At 39.9% G+C, this 21,696-nt stretch overlaps 1 protein-coding gene across 1 annotated transcript in view; it reads right to left on the bottom strand.

Moving 5' to 3' along the window:
• Positions 1-21,696, bottom strand: part of Phactr2 (phosphatase and actin regulator 2) — a gene marked incomplete at its 5' end in the record, with an annotated part of 83,134 nt that overhangs the window by 22,472 nt on the left and 38,966 nt on the right. Inside the window, 5 exon segments of the mRNA XM_013516614.1 lie at positions 1,636-1,697; positions 6,442-6,497; positions 11,595-11,751; positions 13,901-14,100; positions 19,534-20,071. Coding sequence (XP_013372068.1) covers positions 1,636-1,697; positions 6,442-6,497; positions 11,595-11,751; positions 13,901-14,100; positions 19,534-20,071 — 1,013 coding nt within the window.

Genomic DNA, 21,696 nt, shown 5'->3' on the forward strand with positions numbered 1-21,696 from the left:
TCCTCTGTAGAGACAGTCCTGATGTGCATAAACTCATATACAGTACACCCTGCAGATGCTCTGCAGTTGAAAACAGCCCCTTTCCTGAACTTCAGTTTCCTCCTGAGTAAAACTAGAGGTTGAATGAAGTTAATTCTGAGCCAGGCACAGAGGTGCAGGTGTATAATCGTGGCACTTGGGAGGCTGAGGCAGGAAGACTTCCATAAACTTGAGGCCAGCCTGGGCTACACAGTGAAGTCAAGACCAGGTTGGACTACATAGTGAGACTCTGTCTCAAAAAAGCAGAAACACCAAAAAAAAAAAAAGTTCATGCTGTAATCCAAGGACTCTCAGAAGGCCCGGATCCACACCCTGAGCCAGGATATGGCAACTAGAACTCCTTCCATCCACAGGGAGCCCTGGTAGGCAACGGGCAAAGCTGGGAACAGTCTTAAGTTCAGTTACACATCACCCTACTACATAGCCAGCTTTTTCCTGCCTCTGTGGGGAAGAGGAAATGAGGACCTGAACCCCCGCAGAGGGTGGGGAGGGAAGAGCTCTGCCTCATCCTGAGCTCGGGAGGACAGGGTCTGTGTGTCCCAGGACTGCACCTGGAGCCGTGGGATAGGGCTGCTGCTTCCCTGCAGCAGGTGACTTCAGGGCCACGGACTGCCACAGAGCCATCCCCCAAAATGAGCTCACACAGCCGCTCAGCTTGAGCGCAATCTGACATTAGTCACTTTGAGAAAAACAAATGAACTCAGGATCTCTTTCTCTGGAAAAGCAAACAAAACAAATCCCGTCCTTATAACTTTTCCACAGGAACGCAGCGTCTCCTGTACCTGCCTTAGAATGCTTTTGCTGGGAACTCCCCAGACAGACCTCAGAAATGTGGGTCAGGCCACACACTTGACAGCAGCGTCGCATTTTAGTCACCTGGCCTTGTCCAGGTAGGAGAGGTCTAGCTGAAGGATTATTACAAGGGTTAATAGTGAAACATAAATTCTAATGGTGCTTAATTTTTCCAAAGACTATTCTTTTACCACAGAAAAAAAGTCACTCCTGGAATCAGATTTACAGTTTCATGAAATACACAAAAACAATGGCCTGAGTTTTGGAAGGAAGCCACTTGTCAACTTGGGCAGCAGCGTGGCCAGCTGGCCCAACTGTCAAGCTCCCTAATACGTCACCCAGGTCTGATATGGAGTAGTGGCACATCGGCACGGAATGGTCACAAAATCGCCTCCCAAACATCTCTCAATAGCATTTCCAAGATTAAACAGGGAAGTGTGAGCATTTTTGAAACTGTATTTTTTACAATGGCAAGATCTACACTGAACTATTAATCATGGCTCCTTAAATGGAAGATTTCTGTGTGATAGCTTTTGTTCCTTTATGTGCTTCAAAAATTTTTGATACAGGATGTTTATTGTTATACTCAGTAAACATTAACTGAAAACCCTTTACCTTTTCAAAATTAATATAATATGCATAGTTATATTGTATGTATTATGATGATCTTAGTGTCTATGATTATTTAGCAGATGAACCAGAGTAATTTTTCCTAAGCATCAGCTTTACATGTAGAGAGTGGATTTATATTTTTAAAAAGTGTATCTCAACACACACGTTCATTAACAGTTATAATGTTATCACCTTCCGGCTGAGTCTACGCTTAAGTTCCATTTTTGCTTCTTGTTCTTCTTCTTCATTCTTTTCTGTTTATTGAGGGAAGAAAGGCATAATGATTTAGTTACTAATGATAATTTTATAAGCAGAGTATTCTATCAGTCCATAGTTATTTGACTCTAATAGATACCGACCACGCTAACATCTTTAAAAAGTTGTCAAAAGATTTTGCAGAAAGATTGATCATATACATATTTACATGTATGTCTGTGTATATATAAATACCTATATACATTTATATACAGTGTATATATGGTATATATTTTATATGTAATAACATATAATACATATATGATATGTTTGATAATATATATTTATATATACAGTATATATAGTACAATATATATATATACAGTATCTATCTATCTATATATATCATTTAAACTTTTCCTTGTAGGACTGATTTACTAATTTTGAAACCTTTTTACTGTTCTTTGAAATGAAAAGAAAAAAAAAGAAAAGAAAAGAAAAGGGAAGAAAAGAAAAAGACCTGAAATCATACGCATGCCCATACTGTGGTGAAAGTCTTCTTTCTATTGCTGGTCGTCTCGTGGGCCTATAAGTACAATTTACCAGAATTCAGATAAAACTTCACTTCTGCATCTGGCTTCATGTGAAAAACCTGATGCATACTAAAAGAGCAAATTAGAACCATCCGATGTGTGTCTGAGCTGCTGATTTCCACTCTAATCCAACAAAAATATTTGATCTGTCTTCCTCAGTTTCCATAGGAGCAGAATGTAAGCATTTCTTTGGCTTCTGCTTTCAAACCAGAATGTTCTGAATGGAGTTATGGTGCACTGTGGGTGGAAATCATTTATTTTCTTATGACTTTAACTTTCCAAAGTCTTCCTTCTCTAGTGTTTCACCTAGTAGTACAAGTTAATGCTAACAGATGAGTTTTTAAAAATGTCCACAATTTTTAAAGAAATAAACACTGCTTAGGTTTTATTGGTACTTATTTAGGGAACTTTGTTGCTTCCTGCAGCTTTTTATCTGTTCAATAAATGAGCACAGATTCTATCACTTAGATGCCAATGCTTATGAAAGATATGTTTTAGAAAGTGCTATTATACACTTTATAGAAGGAAATCACATTGCAAAAGGATTAACACAAAAGCTGAAAAAAGAAATCTCTAGTATAATATGATAATTGTTTCTTAGAGTTCAAATAGATTTTATATACTAAGATTATTTTTATGAATAAAATATCTATTTAATGTTTATAATTTTTAAAAATTTAATAGCCTACATTCTCTATAAACATTTCATTTTATGGATAGGAGAGAGTGTCTAAATTCCTCTAAAATACTAATTTTTATTAATAAGAAATAGGATAATAAGAGGATGATTTGATTAACAAGAAAGAGGTTATTAATACAGAATGAACAAAAATTAGAATTACCCATGGGACAAAAAAAATGAATTAGATGTTAAACAAATCTGGTTATAATTTAAATTTCTTACTATGAATATATTGTAGGACTTTCCAATTGCTTTGAAACAAAACATATTTTCATACCATTAAAATATATACATAGATTCAAATAATTACATGAGTTGTATAAAGTTTGTGAATTATCAATTATACATAACAGATGAACAGGTTCTTGTGATTAAAACCAAGGCTTTATAAGGAAAGAAATTTGATGCTATTATTAATAAAAAGAAAAACATAATCCTTACATTTTATTCAATTCTCCCTCTACATTAAAAATGTAGCATTATGCTACATTTTCAGGTACTTTTTAAGGACAAATACTAACAATAATAATAAAAAAGGATATCTAATACACCCCAAACCAAGGCCTGCTATAATTTTCATTAAATATGCAAATATCACTTCTTTGAAGGGAATATTAGCTTTGCTTTATTAAGCAAATTGTAAACTAGATACCAGCCAGCTATGTTTAAGAAAAAAAGGGTCCCTTGCAGTTAGGAAGTTAAATAAACAGGATTTTACCACCTGGAAATTCTCTTTTGACATCAGGAACTGACTTTTTTGTATTTCCCATGTTCAGCACTATACTTCTAATGAAGCTGGAGGAAGAGGTGGAGAGGTGGCAACGTAACTATTCCTTGGCATCCTAAATAGTCAGGTAAAATCTCTTACAAAGAGTCAAGGTTAACCTTAACAGTGGTATTTAAAAATTCATGTCATTTTTGCATGCTTCTATTACTTTTTTTTCCTTCACACTGGGGATTGATCCTAGGGCCTTCACAATGAGACAGGGTCTCATTAAATTGCCCAGGCTAGGTACAAACTTGTGATCCTTCTGCCTCAGCCTCGTGGAGTGCTGGGATTACGGGTGTGTACCACCACTCCCAGCTTCTACATCTTTTTAATTCATTAGAGGGTGAATCATAAGGCAGGATGTAAACTTCTATGTGCCCTTTAAAGGGACTGAAGGGATATTCATGAAGGAAGTGACACAGTTCATTGATAAATTTTATTCTCAGTACCTCACACAGGGGGGCAGACATTGTAGAACAGCCAGGAAGTGTTTCCCAGGAACACAGAAACAATGCATGTGGTTTGACAGCAGCACACACCACAGGAAACCTGCCAGGCTGCCAGTGCTGTTGGACAATTCATAGATGAGCCAAAAGAACAAGTACAGTAGTACCAGCAACTGGAGTATTATTGTAGTCTTGAGCCATCAGTGCAGATAAACTGTTTTCCCAGAAGGGCATAGGCCTATGGGTTTGTTCCTCTTTTTGCTGTTTTACATATCTAAGAGCGTGATTTTCTGTTTTTATTTTTATTTTTGTTTTGTTTTTGCTTGTTAGTTTTTGTTTTTTGTTTGTTTTCACTACTGGGATTGAGCCCAGGGCCTTCATACTAAGCTACATCCCCAGCCTGGTCCTAAATGACTAACTCATGGCAATCCTCCTATCTCAGCCTCTCAAGTGCTGAGATTACAGGGGAGTACCACCACAACCAGCCAAAGTATGTGTCCTTAAAAACACATACATACTTTTTTTTCAAATAGTCAATCATGTTGCTTTTGAACAAGAGCTACAGATGGAACGTACAAGCAAAAGCAATTCACATAGAAGAATCCAGAGGCAATGGGGCTGAGGCAGTGTTTGTAAGAAAAGCTGTTCTAAGCAGGATGTTGGGAGAGTGGATGGAAAGAACCTTCCCCGTCTTAGTCTGCTTCCCCTGGCCACACACCCCTGCGTCAGGAGACTCTTGGCCAGTTATCAGCCTCTCCAGACTGGAAATGTGCCTCTGGCTTCCAGAATCAACACGAACTTAGAAGGAAGCAAAAAAGGTCTGGGTTGACTTCAGTGCTTTCCTCTTTCCTGAACCTCCAGGAAAACAGAGGGCGCTTGGGCCAACACAGCACTTAAGATCAACAGGCAACACATTTCCGGATCCATGCAGCTGTTCCTCAAATAACCAGACGCCATGTGGCTTGGCACCTTTACACACAGGAGCCGGGAAGAATTACCCAGGATTCGCTCGCCCCACCTTCTTCCTTAAGTATTCCATCAGGCATCGAATAAGACATCTTCTCTGAGTGCAGAGCACACTCTCTGCATTTGAGCTCACTTAAAGTTTAACTCAACGAACAGTTCTCAAGAACCCATTATTGAAAGCCATGAGGCTTTAGGGTTTTGTTTGGTTGTCAAAATTAGATGTTGCTTTAACCATTTCTCAGGAAAGCTAAAACACAAAATGATCCTTCTTTTCTAGCCATGAAAATTTTCCCTCTTTCGGGCTGGCAGTTCTACACACTGACAGGCACCTATATCTTTTCTTGGTTTCTATTTCACTTAAGATCAAAAACAAACAGAAAAAAAAGCATTGTAAGAAAAAAGGTCCCACAGACTGGGTAGTGGGTGCTCCTCCCACTGCAAAATCTGCAGTGGTGTTGGGCTGCTTCGGTTATGACAACCATAGTAAAATACAGGTTGTCAGCAGGCCATGCAAACTCTGCAGGCCTGGTTGGAAAGGATTTCCCCTGGCCGGAGGCTGGCCGTACTGTAGCTAGTGCTACCTGCAGTTCTGCCAATTTCTACTCTTCAGTGTTTCCGATAATAGAAAGCTCTTTTGAAACTGGGTTAACAGAGAAAACTACAGCCAGGCTCCATTTATAATTATCAACTTCTTATCTCACATCAATATACAGTGGCAAGGCAAACTGTGTTTCTACTGGGGTTTTATTATATACCACCCCACAAAAGAAACTACAGGGAAAGACACAACAGAAAAATTAAGTAGGAAAATGAATGAAAGTGCCTTACGTGCTGAAAAACTGTAAATAACTCAAGAGAGAACCAGAGTTATCATAACAAAGGAAAGTGAAATGGACTAAAAATTCCTCACTAGAATTAAGTTTTAAGCTGTGTAGTCTGTTACACCTAGCAACAAACTGTATTATTACTAATAATATAGGCATGTTTGCTTTATTTCCTTGTAGATTCTTTGGGCTTTTCTTTGATATTTATTTGCCAGAAGACTATTTACTTCCATGTAACATTTGGGTGAAAGAATACATGGAATATATTTCATCTTTCTCAAAAATAATGATTATGGGCACAACTCCAGTCTGGGAGATATCTGGCTCAAAACTGTAAAATGAAATATAAAATTCAAGAAATTATTTTTTAAATCACAACAACATCTACATATAACATAAATGGGCCATTTCAGTCAGTTGTGAGTAAAGTTAGGTGTTCTGGTGCCTCCTGACGAGTGGGCTGTCTCTGAGGCAGCTTGTTCACAGCTCCTGGACAAGTCACTGTCTGGTAAGGGACACTCACGTTTCAGGATATTTCTTTGCTCCAATTCTTCAGTTGTGGGCCTTTGGCTGAGTCTCCTATGATGACAAAAAATACACTATGCATTAAAAATGAGCTTCTTTCAGTGGGAAATACAAGGTACAATAACAAAGCTAGCTTTTCTTCATCTGGAGAAATAAAAATCCATTTTAAGCCAATAACACAAAACTTGCCTTTCTGTCAGTTTGGACACCCTGACTGTGGCTGAGCCCACTAACCACCCCCCATCATCCGTTCTTCCTCTTTCTCTTAGAGATAGAACTGAGTCTGCCAGCCAGGCCTGGTGATGTGACTACATTTTTGCAGTGGGACACAGCAGGGTGCTGTTCACCCTTAAAATGACTGAGTGCATGCGCTCTTCTTTCCTTTATCTTCTTCTTCAGGCTACAACATGGATGTGGTGCTGTGAGCCAGCTCTGACCATGCAGATGAGACCATTCAAAGTGACACATGAGACCGTGGCGCTACACTGGCTCCTGGGAGCAGTGTCCTGTATCCACGCTGGATAGCTCAGCCACCTCTGGGCTGCTAGGTGGAAAAGAGAGAAATACACCTTATTTGAACCTCTGCACTTGGTGGTCTGTCACAGCAGCTTAGCAGCGATAGCCTAATTAATATGCAGGTCATTCAAATCTAAAATCAGTCACTCAAGAGTTTGTGCCAATTCATGTTTAAGTGACATACTGCTTTCAAGACCTCAAAGGAATCCATGGGACAAAATGATCTGAGATAGAAAGTTCCTCCTCTGCTTTCAAAATAACCAAGATTTGTTTGGGTTTCGTAGTTATCTATTCGTACACAAGAGCAGAAAGTCCTAATAACCCTTTATAACTTCGTTCTTGGTCTTGTTTACATAACTGATTTGTTGTTAATTACAATGAAAAACTTCTTTAGGTTGCAGGCTGAAGCTGTGCAAATGAGACTAACAGATATGAAAGGTAATCCTAATATAAGATACTACCACCTCTAAACACTGTGACTATGACAGAAATGGTCTGAGGAATGAGAGTAATGACATTTCAAATGTCTCATTAAGATTTTGTTAAAGTTGGGGCTGGGGATTTAGCTCAGCGGCAAAGCGCCTGCCTGGCAAGCGCAAGGTCGTGAGTTCAGTTCCCGGCACCGGAGAAAAACCAAAAAGATTTTGTTAAAGTTTAATCTTCATCAGAACTACCCTGATATTAGATTGGGTAGCTGACCCCGCACAGAACCCAGGGAATATCTCTGTCTCCATACGTCAGGTTCTGTGCCCTTCACATATCCATGTCCCTGTGCCACATGTCTGCATGGCCAGCGTACCGGACTCTATTTTCTGCCTCAGCTGTACCATCCCCCTCTTTTTAAAATGGAATTTCCTTCCTCTGCACTACCTTCCTCTTTCTTCAGCTACTGAAATCTTACAAATGAGTAAAAGAATACCCTGAAAAAAAATAAATAAATAAAAGAATACCCTGAAGGTAGGCATTTGACTCTCCTTGTGGTAAGAAGTCAAATCTGTTTCTTTGCCCATATACAATGGTTGTACAAGACTATGCTTATACCAAATGACTTATAAGTTATGGGTAATTATAAAGATCATCAGAGCTACTTTTTGTTTATAAAGTCCCAGGTATTGTGGTAGGCACTTAACTTACATTTTCTGCAATCCTCAAAACGATTCAGCAAAGTTGCAGCCAGTTCCCACTTCGCAGATGAGGAAATGAGATTACTTAACTTGCCTAAGATAAAACACTAGTGAATGCTAGAGTCAGGATCCCTACTTACATCCCGTGGCTAAGATGTTTAAACATTCTAAAACTGCAACTGTGGGTTAATCATCTTTGAATGACAGATAGTTGTGCTATATCATTGAAAAACAATTACATAAAATGTACATATGAATAACCTAAGTTTTTTATAGATACAGTCTGTGTATATGTTTACAAAGGCTTTCAAATTTGGGGGGTTGCAGTAAAATCCTAATTCACAAAAGACAGGAGCTGTCTCGTCTGGTTAGTTAAGACGTGGGACAGAGAATTCCCCACTCATCCACCCCAAATAAATACCTCCACTTCCCTGGGGCTCCCTGGGGGACCTCCAGGGATCCTTGATGAGGTAGTTAGGACATCGATGCTCTCTGAGAGTTTATGGTGTCATTTTTTTTACATGATGCCCTTTCTCAATTCCATTTTTAGCGTTTGGTTTAATTTGTCATAATAAACGTCTTTGTAAAATAAAGTTTAAAAAAATCTTTTCAAATTATTTCCTCCTTATGTAGCCCCCCAAAAGGAGTTAACATGCAAAGCAAAAAAGATTGTTTTGTGGTTCCTGTCCTGCTGCTAAATTGCTTTGCAGAAATATTGAGTAAGGACAATGTATGTGTGTCCTCTTTTCTCAAACTTGTCAACACTGGGTTTATTGAAAATGTGCTTTAGTAGTTTAAAGATAGGGAACAATTTAAATGAATAGCAAGAAATACTTAATTTCATCAAATGCTTGCTGTGATGTAGGCACTAAACAACCACAGTGTATCATCTCCTTTACCCCCATGAGCTCTGGGGATAGTGGTCTGGCTGAGATGGGCAAGCAAGGGCTCCCTTCTGCCTTGTTTTAGACACTGTATTTCTGCCAGTATTTTTGCCAGTCCCAGATAAGCCCACACTATGACTTTGTTGCAAGTGCTGGGACTGAATCCAGAGACTCTCAAATCTAGCCAAGTGCTCTACCACTGAGCTGCATCCCCAGCCCACACACTTGGATTCTGAACAGCCCCCTCTCCCAGGGGTTCTCATTAACATCTTCCAAACCTGCTGCAAAGGGTCCTTTATCCTGTCTCAGTGGGTGATTCTCCATTGGCTCACACTGTGAGAGATGATATTTACTTCTGCGCGGTTTCATTTTATAGAATGAATCTGTTACTGATGGCCTGGTTCTGTACCACATACCTATTACCTTTCAAGGTTCATGCCATGCACACACCTGATAAACCTGGTTGTTGAGCCTTCCTCACTGATAGAAATGTGTATTCCCTGTCTCTCTTCACTTACGCATTTCTTCCATCATTGTTTTCCAGAAATGGATTTCTTGGGCCTTACATTAAATGAATAGTTGAGTGTTTAAAATATGGTTATTGCTACTACTGTGAATGCAGCTCTCTTATTCAATGCATTCTCTTGCTGTATGTCAATGATAACATAAATACATTGAGTTTTATAGATTAATCTTCACATCTGTGAACCTGCTGAAGTTATTATGTAGCAATTTTTGGTTACCGTCAGTGTTCTACGTAGAACTAAATATAGTATCAATATTTCTTACCTATAATTGATTCCTTTTTTACTGAAAACATTTCTGACTAGGCTTTTAGTATAAGAAGGATAGGGAATCTTTGTTTGTTTACTTCTATTTCTGTAGGAAATGATTTTAGTGTTTTTCCACATACTAAAATATTTATCATAATTTCAAATACACTGTACTTCTGATTTGTTTAGGATTTTAACAAAATAATACAGATTTTCTTTAATGCCATCTTGACATTTATTGAGATGGGTAAACACTACTTGCTAAACTAAATGATATTCTTTATTTTTAAGGAACACATCCTATTTGCATTTTCTTATGTGCAAATATTCAATTACCTAAATTCTTACAGCAAAATGTAAAAAGGGCAACAAAACAAATAATCAAAAAACTTAGAAACATACACTGCTCTTACATGGCATAAAAAGTGTAAATTAGTAGACTGTATAAAATAAAGAAGATTGGGCAGAAAGCACAGGAACAGAAATTCTAGCCCGGGTTCTGACACTAAGTGTGCACCCTTGAGAAATTTCCTTAATCTCCCTGGGCCTCAGCGAGGTTGCCATTACTACCTGGCAAGGAAAAAACTTTGACTTGCAAGGCCTTCCAATTTAAAACTGTCAGTCATGTTAGTTCTTTTTACCACTCTAGCTCTTTCTTGAAGTTGGAAATGGTAAAGTTTAGGGCTGAAGTGAAAGACAGAGCCCACTGGTAAACTCCTTGAAGCTTCTCCCAGAGTACTGGGGAGAGCTCCAGACCAGGGGGATCCTCTGGCCTCTTCCAAGCTTCCCCTCCAACAGCTGCTGTCTCTGAGGTCTTCCTCCGTGTCTCACTATAGGAAGTTCCCGGGGCGCCTCTTCCTGTGGAGCAATAGCCAATGGCCTCCAGAATCCCTGTGTCCACCTTCCAGGGATGCTCTGGTCATACAAGTCTTTCCCTACTAGGCAAGGACAATGGCTTCCCCCACCTCCAAATCCTGTTCTTGGATTCCAGACTGTTTCCTTCTTCCGATTATGCAGACAGTGGGCACACAGAGAAAGAGAAGTCGGCAGAATGACAGTGCTTACATATGCTTAAAGCGACCATCAAAAATGAGAGCTTTGGTGGGAATGCTCACTTTTGTCAAGACTGCCAGTTAAATGGACCTCTAAGTCACATGTGGCAAAAGCAGAAATCCTACACAATAGCAGATGTCAGAGAATCCATCTGCTTCAAGTTAAAAGTGAAAGGTTTTGCTAGGGGCTGCAGATGCCTGACTTGGATGAAGCCAGGTCGCTGAGGCTCACAGCTCACAGGGCAGAAGCTCATAGCATTCACGAGTTTAGGCCGTAGGTTAGCCAATGTTATGGTTTGTGGGCCAAATCCTATGTGCCACTTTTTTTTTTTTTTGGTTTTTTGTTTGTTTGTTTTTTTCCAGTACCAGGAATCAAACTCACGACCTTGCGCTTGCCAGGCAGGCGCTGTGCCGCTGAACTAAATCCTCAGCCCCAATGTGCCCCCTTTTTCAGTCAATAAAGTTTTATTGGAACACAGCCATATGCATCTGTTGATGCATCACTTAGGTATAAACAGAAACTGTCTGGCCCAGCAAAGTTGAAAACAGCCACACTGGTTCTTTGTATTCAAATCTTGTTGACCTCCTCCCCTTATTGTAGCAGGTTTTACTGACCACCGGGCTAGCTGATCTAGGGCAGGTTCTCTGAGTGGTTCACCAACCAAGACCAACTTTAAAAGGCCTGCTGCGCGAAGTTCACCCGAACACAAGGAAGTCACAATGATCTTAGCTAGGAAGGAAACCTGGGAAGAAAGGCAAGCATGAATTAGTAAGAGATGAACTATAAAGTGCCAGCAGTTACCTGACCAGCTTGGTTCCAATTTGTTGTCGGATTTCCTGCCTCTCTTCTTCAGATGTTCGCTGCAAGATATTTTTGTCCTCTAACTCTTTCTTAGATGGTCTGTTGCCGAGTTTGATAGCAAGAGTATCCCTTCGTCGTATCTTACTTGCCAAAGCACCTGAGGATTGAAAAAAGGCAGAAATGTAGATAAAGCAGCGTTTAGCCAGCAGCACTCAGGTTATTCCTGGCATGCATTTTAAACAGGACCCAGGCCGAATTCTTTATCCACATGCAAGAGGGGAACCTTAACTCACCTTCGGGAAAAAAGATTTTGAGTTGGATATAGTTCCCTTTGAGAAAAAATGGGGAACTATTTTTCAAATGTTTTGAAAAACACTGGGACACCATTTAAAAACTTCGAAGTAGCACCTCAGCCTTTGGAAAGAGACAGCTGCAGTTTATTTTCCTGATAGAGTAGATTGTGGAAATTATTGATTGCACAATAGCTTTTCTTTCTTTCCTTTTTCAAGTTTGAAAAAGTTATTCCCTTCTATATACAGTACAGTTAATCCTTGTTTTTTCCTTTCCTCTATTCGATGTCTTGCTGGCAGAGTCTATCATTTATACTAATGTTTAACTCCAGTTACTGAAGAACCTTTAAAATATCATACCAGGGGCTGGGATGTAGCTTCATGGTGGCACACTTTCCTAGCTTGCATGAGCCTCTGGGTTCAACTCCCACTATTACTAAAACAAAACAAAACTTCTGCCAAATAGATGATATTCATTTATTTATTTTGGCTCTGTACAAGTTAGAGGCAATCTGACAAACTTCTGTTTCATCACTACCCAGTAATAATTTTTCACTATTTATAAATTCTTCCCAAATCATTTTGCTCACAAGTTGTTAAAGCGTAATGGCACACTCTAACTCTCCAAGTTATGCATAAATGATGAACTCTGCCCCACTTTAGTGCCGTTCCTTCCTAGAAGGTATGCTATTCTACCTTCTGTGAATCAATGACTGATTTTAATGCTAAAAAGGTATCTGTCAACTGAGATTCCGTCTCACTCCAGAAAGAATGGCTACCATCAATGAATCAACCAATAACAAATGCTGGAGATGCTATGGGGGAAAAGGAGCCCTTCTCCATTGTTGGTGGGAAAGTAAACTGGTACAACTACTATAGGAATCAATAAGGAAATTCCTCAAAAAACTACAAGTAGGAATTCCATTTGACTCAGCTATTCCCCTCCTAGGCACCTTCCCCAAAGAGTTAAAGTTATCATACCACAGTGATGCACACAAACCACTGTAGCATAATTCTTAATAGCTAAATCTTGGAAGAAGCCTATAGGTCCATCAACAGATGAATAGATAAGGAAATTGTGGTAAATTTGGTACTAAGGAAATTGTACTGCTGTTCTGCCTGAGTCATTTGTAGGAAAACGGATGCACCTTGAGACCATCATGTTAAGTAAATCAGACACATAAGCTTAAACATTGCATAGCTTCTCTTATATGAGAGATCAATATATAAATAAAGTGCAAAAAAAAGACAGACAATAAGGAAAAAGAGAGAAAATGGTTATTATAATCCAGCATGGATAATGTATCCGAAAGTGTACCTTAATTTAGTATAACTGTATTATACATTTTATATGTCTTTTGGGCCATCACTACGGCTGTTAATCTGTATGTAGGATAATTAACTTTATAAGGACTTGAAAGATGAATGAATGAATGTGATGCTGGTAAAAAATGAGAGAGGTGAAAGGTAAGAAAGGACCGAGATGTGCTATGTTCATGCACCAAACCTCTGCAATGAATGCAATCATTGTGTACTGTGAATGTGTAGTAACAGAAGTTTTAAAAATTTAAAAATTAAAAAGGAAAGGTATTCGTCATTCCTGAACATTCGTTTCTTTTCTCTTTAAACTGTGGTACAAAAGTGAGTGCTGTCCTCCAACTCTCTGATGAGTGAAGTCAGCGGCTCCTGTTTGACACTCTTTCTTTGACAACAGGTCCGGGCTGGCAGGACCACTTTGGTCTCGGAGAGAGGCTGCTCTCATTAGAAAGCTCTCATTCCCTGTACAAATACAAATAGGCACAGCTGCTTCCTCCACGAAGGCCTGACCCATCCCTGTGGGCTTATCTTCTGGAAAGACCTGTTCTCTCCTTTCAAACTAAACTTTAAGATAAACACATTTCTCATGTGAGAAGGAAAGATGAGAGAAGGAAAAACATCAGGTGGCTGGTGAGGCTCTTGGCTTTACAACACGCAGCTGCTTCTGTCCACCTGCCTACTTCTTGAAAGGGGTCTTACTCTCTCCACTGCCGTCCTCGTCATCTTCTTCCTCGTCATCGTCGGTGTACAAGATGGGCCCATCTGAGTCAGAGTCATTGGCCTGGTACTCCCTGCTGCCTTCATCCTCCGGGGCACTGAAGGACTCCGAAGATTCTCCCATCAGCCCTGGGGTCAGCAGCTGAGAGGTGGCCTTCTCCAGCTCATCTTTGGTTGGAAAACTGTTAAGACAAGAAAAACACAGTGTTGATGGAAGGCTTGGAGGAACCCTTGAGGACATCAACAGCATGAAAGGAACTCAGTGTCAAAGGCATCCTCGGGCTGGGAAAGCAGAGACCAAACCTAGGTCAGTTAACATCACTGAAGTGGAAAGGCTGTGCTGTTACTTCATTCTCAAAGTTGAACATTCTTCTTCTGTAAAATGGAAAGGCCACACTAGGTGGTGTCTAATATATTTAGTAAATAAATCTGGTAAAACTGTTTCAGAAATTTCTCCTGGGCCTTCGGTTGAGTTCCTCACCCAGCCTGTCTGTTCCCAAGATGATCTGAAGACAACGTGGTTGGAGTTCTTAGCTCACTGCACCTGACTGCTCCTCAATACTGTGACATCGTAAGCCACACAAGTGCATCAAGTGGGACTCAGACTGCCTTGCCTCATAGCACCACAGTGCACTGGCATACAGCAGGGCCTCGTCTGTCATTAATATATGGATAAGTAGCACTTTTATCCCAGCCAGTGTGGCAATGGTCAAATATCACTTATCCTTTCTATGTTTCTGTTCTCTCATTTGTAAAACTGTTTCTCACTGGTTTATAGTACTAACATGAAATAGGAAGTGTAGAAGTTAAATAAACTCTTGGGAAGAAAGGTGATGTACAGGGACACAATAGTTTTCTGTTATCTACATAGGTAAGGGTCTCTGGTTTAAGCAGTTACTCTCATATACAAAGCATATAAACTTCCAAAGATTAGAATAAAAAATATACTTGACATCAAAAATCTTTCACATCAGGCAGGTGTGTTGGCACATGCCTATAATCCCAGGGCTTGGGAGGCTGAGGCAGGAGGATCGTCCCAAGTTTGAGGCCAACCCTTTTACATCAAAAACAATGTAATCATCTCCCCAAATGCTTTCTGATATGAACGAAGTATCCACATTTGGATGTCACTCTTCAGAAAGAATAACTTTGTGGAAAACATGTCTGTTGTCCTCACTAACAAAGACAAAACAAAAAAACATGTGCTTTGAACACAGGTAAACTTCATCAGAATATGAAGTATTCCAAATTCTACTGTGTGGTTATATGGCTAAGGGCTCCCATATTCTTTCTCACTTAGCAAAACCCAAGCGCCTGAAGACTTGTTCCCAGAAGGACATAAGGCGTTTCCTTTTTTACTGTGTAAAATATACACAGCATAAAAGTTACCATCAGCCATTATGACCATTTCCAAATGTACAGGTCAGCGGTAATCAGGTACAATGACCTTGTGTAACCGACTATTTCCAGAACTTATCTCTGTCCCCGTCTAACAATAATTCCCCATGCTCCTGAGTGCCTTTGGGGGCCATCATTCTACTTTTTGTCTCTATGAGTCTATTTTAGGTACCTTATATAAGTGAAGCCATGCAATGTTTGTCCCTTTGTGTTTGACTTATTTTATTGAGTACAATGTCACTAAGGTTCATTCATGTCATGCATGTGTTGGAGTTTCCTCCTTCTTCAAAGCTTGGCAAGATCCATATTTTGCTGATCCATCCATCAGTCAATGGATATTTGGGCTGTCTCCACCTTTTGGCTATTATAAGTGCTATGAACACTAATATATTAATTCATTGCCTCTTTTCAATTCTCTTGGTAGTATATTAAGAATGGAAATTCCAGAGTCATAGGGTGAGATTCTGTTTAATATTTTGAGAAACCATTATGTTGCCTACTATAGTGGGAAATCTTATCTTAAAGAAGACTTATTTTTATGCAAAAACACTTCCATGGTCTGAATTTTCACTTTCTTGCCACTGGAAGCCACACTTGTTTGAAAAGACTGATCACAGTGTGTTTAAAAGATACGCCAATCAAGAATTACTTCTGCAAACAGCAGAACAAAAGATACCTCAGAGTTAAGGCTTGTTGTTTGTGTCACTGTTCACAAATATATTATGTTACTGATTTATTATAATCTCACTACTTATATTTTGTAACATTTTACAGTTTGCAAAGAGTCCCACATATACTTGCAATGTCCTGCACTACGTATGGAGCCAGAGAAGACCATCAGTGACCTACCCAACAAAGGCAGCAAGTCCAGCCTAGAACCCACACAGAAGACTCTTAGTCTATGTATTGTTACATTTTCTTTTATACTTACTAGAAATTTTATTAATGCTATGTTATACTTCAATATTAAATATTCTAAATTAGTATGTATGAACTCATGTTTTTGTTCCTGTTTTTCATCCTAGAGTTCCCATGCACACTGAACAACAGTGCATCTCATGGGCTCAACAAGTTACCGGAGACACGGCCTCAAATGGGCTGATTAGTTTCAGTCTCACATATATGAGACATACGTGTTGATAAAGGTGGCAACGAATAGAAACCTCCTGAGTAGTTAGCACCCTGTAATATGGGAACAGAGGGAGATATTTTTATACACAGTCACTTGCCCTCTTTAAAGTTTTGATATTTGTATTACAAACAGAAGACTTTTCATAAAATGACAGCTTCTTCACACATTGGGTGACTAAATATAACTCCTGGAGAGTTCTAAGTAAAGTAAGTAAGTAAGAGCCAAAAATTCTAATTCAAACATTCCCTTGAAAAGGAAGAAAGAATTTGGAAGAAAATTAGAAAGACTAGTAACTCCAAGTTCATTAATTCAGCAGCAAACACTAACCACCCCAGTAGAATGAATTATAGTTTAAATGTTTAATTCTGAAGAATATAGAGAAAAGACAATCTTTATGATTTCTTCTAGGAAAGCATTAGAGTTTCCCTGACTGTTAGAAAAGTCTATTTTAAATCTCTGGAATATCTCAAAATGTCCTAAGCTGGCTTCCTCTGATTCCACTGCCAGTAGAAATGGAAAACTGATGCTACTCCTTTGTGTGACACTTTTTCACTCACTCTGGCTAAACTGTTAGGTGCCCCGCATGCATGCAGTGCTTAGTACAATAAAGTGCACTCTCTTAGGGGTTAGGGAAACATACTGGGTAGGGTCAGGTCATCTTTGGAGATGGGCTTTCTGTATGCTTAAGACTATCTAAGGAAGCATTTTACATACTGCACCTAGTTCTTTATTACACTGAATGATGAACTTATACACACAATCTATTTCCAAAATTTCAGATGTTGTCTGAAACATCTATACCTCCTGGGCATATTGGTCAATAGTTTGTTTGTTTTTTTTTTAAAGCTACTATGAACTAGTCCACCTGGCTCACTTTTGTTTCTTTGGTGCTTAGTATATTGCCCAGCACAGAGAAGGAAGCCAAAGATGTATGTTGCAAGATGGAATGTCCAGTTTTAAGGTTGGAAGTAGTTGTAACACTGAAAAATACTTACTATAAACCAAGGAAGACATTTGCTATGTGCTAGAAGAATTAAGAACACTGTTATAGTTTGAACGTGTCTCCCAGAAGTCAAGTCTTGAAAACTGAATTGCCAGTGTAACACTGTCGAGAAGTGAGGGCTAAAGGAAGGTGTTTGGATCATGAGGGCGAAGCACTAGTGAACAAGTTAATGGCATTACACAGAGGAACTGCAAGAGAGGGGTCACCTCTCATGCTCTTGGGCCTCCCACATCTGCCGTGTGCCGACATGATGAGACGGCCCTGGCCAACAGCTGAAGCCTTGACCTTGGACTTCCTGGCCTCCAGAACTGTAATTTGATAAATTTCTCTTCATAATCAATTACCCTATTCCAGGTATTCTGTTACAGCAGTACAAGGCAGACTATTCATTTCAATATCTTCTTTTCCCTGTATCTTTTAGTAAAAATGTCAGAGACATAAGTAATTGTAATTGAACATTTAACTTTCCTTGGCTTGCCTGCAAATGACACTGCTCAAAATGACAAAATTAAAGAAGTAAACTGTTAGAAAAGAAATAGCAGTAGAAGTAAAAGTAACTCTGTTTGGAAAATTTATGAAATTATTCAAAGTCTGGAATTCTTTGTATAGTGCTATGTTTCCACTTAGGTTTGCCAGTGGTAACTAGGTAATATTAACTTTGCTAATGTTAATGGGGCAAAACTATTTTACGTCTTTCAGTACCTGTTTTCTTATCTATAAAACCGGGACACCTCAGGAAAAATTTGTGTAAATTAAATGATAGCAAGTGTATAGTGCTTAGTTCCTGACATTAGTAAGTACTCAATAAATGAAAGTTTTCAGCAATTTAATTAAAGTTAGTATTTTAGTGTCTTGATTTAAAACCATTAAAACTAATGAATGTACTTTAAAAAAAATTATAACATGACACAAATTTTGAGAGAGAGCCTATTAAAACATTTAAGGGTTGAATATAGGTTTTACTTTCAGAATAAGGAGAGAAGAGAGTGGATGTAAGAGTTCCCAGCTTTTCCTAGATGGAACTGGACCTACTGTAGTCTAAGAACCCTCCTTTCATCCTTGTGGAACAGGAGGGCTCACCTACCTTTGAGCAGAATATTCACAGGACTTTGAGAGTGACTAGATAGAGGGAATGAAGGAGAATATGGACTGAAGGATGACTCTGGGTTTCTGAAATGAGCAAGTAGGTGAGTGTGGAGCCACTAACCCAAGGGGACATCAAGTTCCTTGGTCCACTCTGTTTGGATACCTTCTTCATCAAAACTGAGACCACTTGACATGGCCTTTTATCTTCTGTTACCATCTGTTCATAAAATCTAGCATCAGGGCTATCTTTAACACTGCTTCCACCATACTGGAGTAGGCTAACAACCTACTCTCGGTTATTTCCTGATAACCTCCTTAGATTGCTTTTTAAATTTTTATTCAACAATTTAATGCATATCCACGGAGTGCTCTTATGGCTGCTGAGGTCACAGAGGTAAATGAGACATGCTGGTTAGTTCTGTCCACACACAGGAGAAGAGAGGCTTTCTGAGTATAGTAGATGTAACAGTCAGTTCTGTCCAGAAACATTGGAAGGATCCACAGAGATGAAATTTCAGCTGGTCGAGAATTAAGAGAGCAAAAAAGGGGGCCACACTGTAGCTGGATGAGAAGGAGTCAGAATTTAAAATTTTTCCTGAAGGTCTTAATTTTCTTGGAACGTAAAAGTAACATGCTGAAATGAAGGTGGGCAGGAGTGGGTGAGCAACCTGGGCCCAGGCAGTAGAGATTTAAAATAAGTACTATAAGGGAAGAGAAATAAACTGCCTAGGGACAAGAAAAAAGACTGCCAAACTGTGCTGACACAGGCTCTCCACGTCCTTCAAAAAAACAGATCTGAAGTGGCATTTGTCAGCGTTATTTCCTCCACAGCCCACGGCATTCCCAGGGCAGGGCTCCACCAAGCCAGGGGTTGGACTCCAGTATGTGTGCCGATTGCATGACAAAGAAAAGCAAACCAGGTTCCTTCACTCTAACAGAATACTTCAGTGAGCTTTAGAACTCAGAGGGGAACATGGGGTCTGCACCCCGACTCACCATTTAGCTTGTTCTCTGCTAACATTTAAGCCAGTGCCTGAGTGGAGGTTGGTCCTGTTGGTTGGCTCTTCAGTCCAAAGGAGCTGACCTGGGTCTAAGGCAGAGACGGGCAGGTCAGCTCCATTGCTGACCAGGACCACGGGAGTGTCTACAGCCACAATGCACGGATCCTCAAGGAGCAGAGGAGGGGCAGCGGGGGAAGGTAGTGCAGCCACAGAAGGTGGAGGGACAGTGGATTTGGCTTTGCCTGCACTCTGCTCCTCGGTCCCGGGGACAGTCTGCTCAGGCTGAGGACTCTCCACTCCGGCCTCCGAAGGCTCTCCTTTGAGATCAGATGCCCTGGAGGTCACGGTGTCTGAGGACAGGCGAGACGTTGTTGGTTGCTTGCCAGGTTTCTTCTTGCCCTTTGTGGTCCCCACTGTCCCTGTCTTGCTAGCAACTGTCTCTTTCGAAGCTTTGGGACGTGAAGAGGTGGATGAAGTAGACGGTGAAGCTGATGCTTTGGAGCCCATTGGTTTTTTGGAATGAGAAGAACCAGCTAAAAATGGAGAGATTTTGCATTAAAAACTGAAGAACAGAATGCTTTTAAAATAAAGTGACCAAGTTGCAATTGGCACTGACATTTAAAACGCCCCCTTTAAAATTTACTGGATAAATGTAAGAAAATTGGCTAATAGTGGTAATAGTCTTGTTTTCTGCCCCCTCCACGCCTCTACTCTAGGAGGGAGGAAGTGACACAAAGGGCCGAACTAAGAAACAAGGGCCTGTTATCTTCCTCTAGTTTTGGCTGGACCAGCGAGAGGGGAAATCCTCAGCTCTATGTCACCTGAAAAAGTTCTTGTAGGCTCCAGAGATATGATAGTGTGGAGAGGACCACCACCAGCAATGAGCTGGGTACAGTACACAATTGGGCTCCTCAGAAATTTTATGTGTTCCGTGACATATTTCTGGGAATGGGGAGGTGGCTCATATTTATAAGAAGCCTGGGTATATACCCCCAGTTTCTTTCTGGGTCAAAATCAGATACTCTCATCCCACTGCTAGAAGAGTCTACTCCAAACCAGCTGTCCCCATAACTCCAGAGAAGGAAGCCTGCCCGTCACCTGTACTGCTTTCCACTGAGGAAGTGATACGTGATAATACGTGGTTGTGTAGGAGAGGCAGGCCACCTTCTAAAGGTCAAAAGGCAGGGAAATTGGTTTTATTCCAAAAAATATTTATATTGGTGTTGTCTGAATAATTCAGAAGGACAGAACTTCTGCCTGCACTTTGGCAAGTCTCATCTTCCTTATGACTTATATGCTCTCTGGTGGACTGCCATGGTGCACCTGCCTACGGTGGACAGGGCTGGCTCCAACCAAACTATTTTCAGGAACACAAAGTTAACTGTCCTCTTCTTTTTGCCATCTTAGGACACGTACTCAATCTCCTGTGAGAATACTGTATTGTTCCACGGCCTTTATGAACTACAACTTCTTTGAGTTGTTTCTTCCCTTATAATGCTGCACATTCCTTCTTTTCACAGGGGTAAGAGGGCTAAACTCTCACAGACTATTAATTTTTTTTTTTTTTTCTCCAGTACCAGGAACCGAACTCACGACCTTGCGCTTGCCAGGCAGGCGCTTTTGCCGCTGAGCTAAATCCCCAGCCCCTCTCACAGACTATTAGAAAAATATCTTGTTAGTATAGTAGAACCAAACTGCATTGCACACAGATGTTACAGTAACTTACCTCAGTATACCGAAGTCAACTGGGAGAGTCAAGAGATGGAGAACAAATACAAAACTAGACAATGAAATGCAAGACTTCATGAATTTGGTATGCAGAAAAGCCAATGTCAGTTAGTGCCAAGATCTAGGCTTAATACAAATGGCTTGCTTTGGGATCTTTGTAATTTAGATATAAAAGTAGCAGACCCCACCCCCAGCTTCTTGACTTGTTACTATATCTTCATAGTTAACAACCTTTACTTGTATACAAGTGGAATTCACTAAGCATACTCTTCCAATTTAAACACTTTCTAAGTTTAATTTTTTTTTTTTTGTCACAAAGATGCTAGGGATTAGGTGCCTAAATATGGCCAATTATTTTCTTCAGTAAATTAAACAGAATGTCTTCAACACATAAATTTTAATTTTTTTTGGGGGGAAAAATCTTTTCTTT

This window comes from Chinchilla lanigera, unplaced genomic scaffold (assembly GCF_000276665.1).
Source record: "Chinchilla lanigera isolate Chin_1 unplaced genomic scaffold, ChiLan1.0 scaffold00035, whole genome shotgun sequence".
Classification (NCBI taxonomy): Eukaryota; Metazoa; Chordata; class Mammalia; order Rodentia; family Chinchillidae; genus Chinchilla; species Chinchilla lanigera.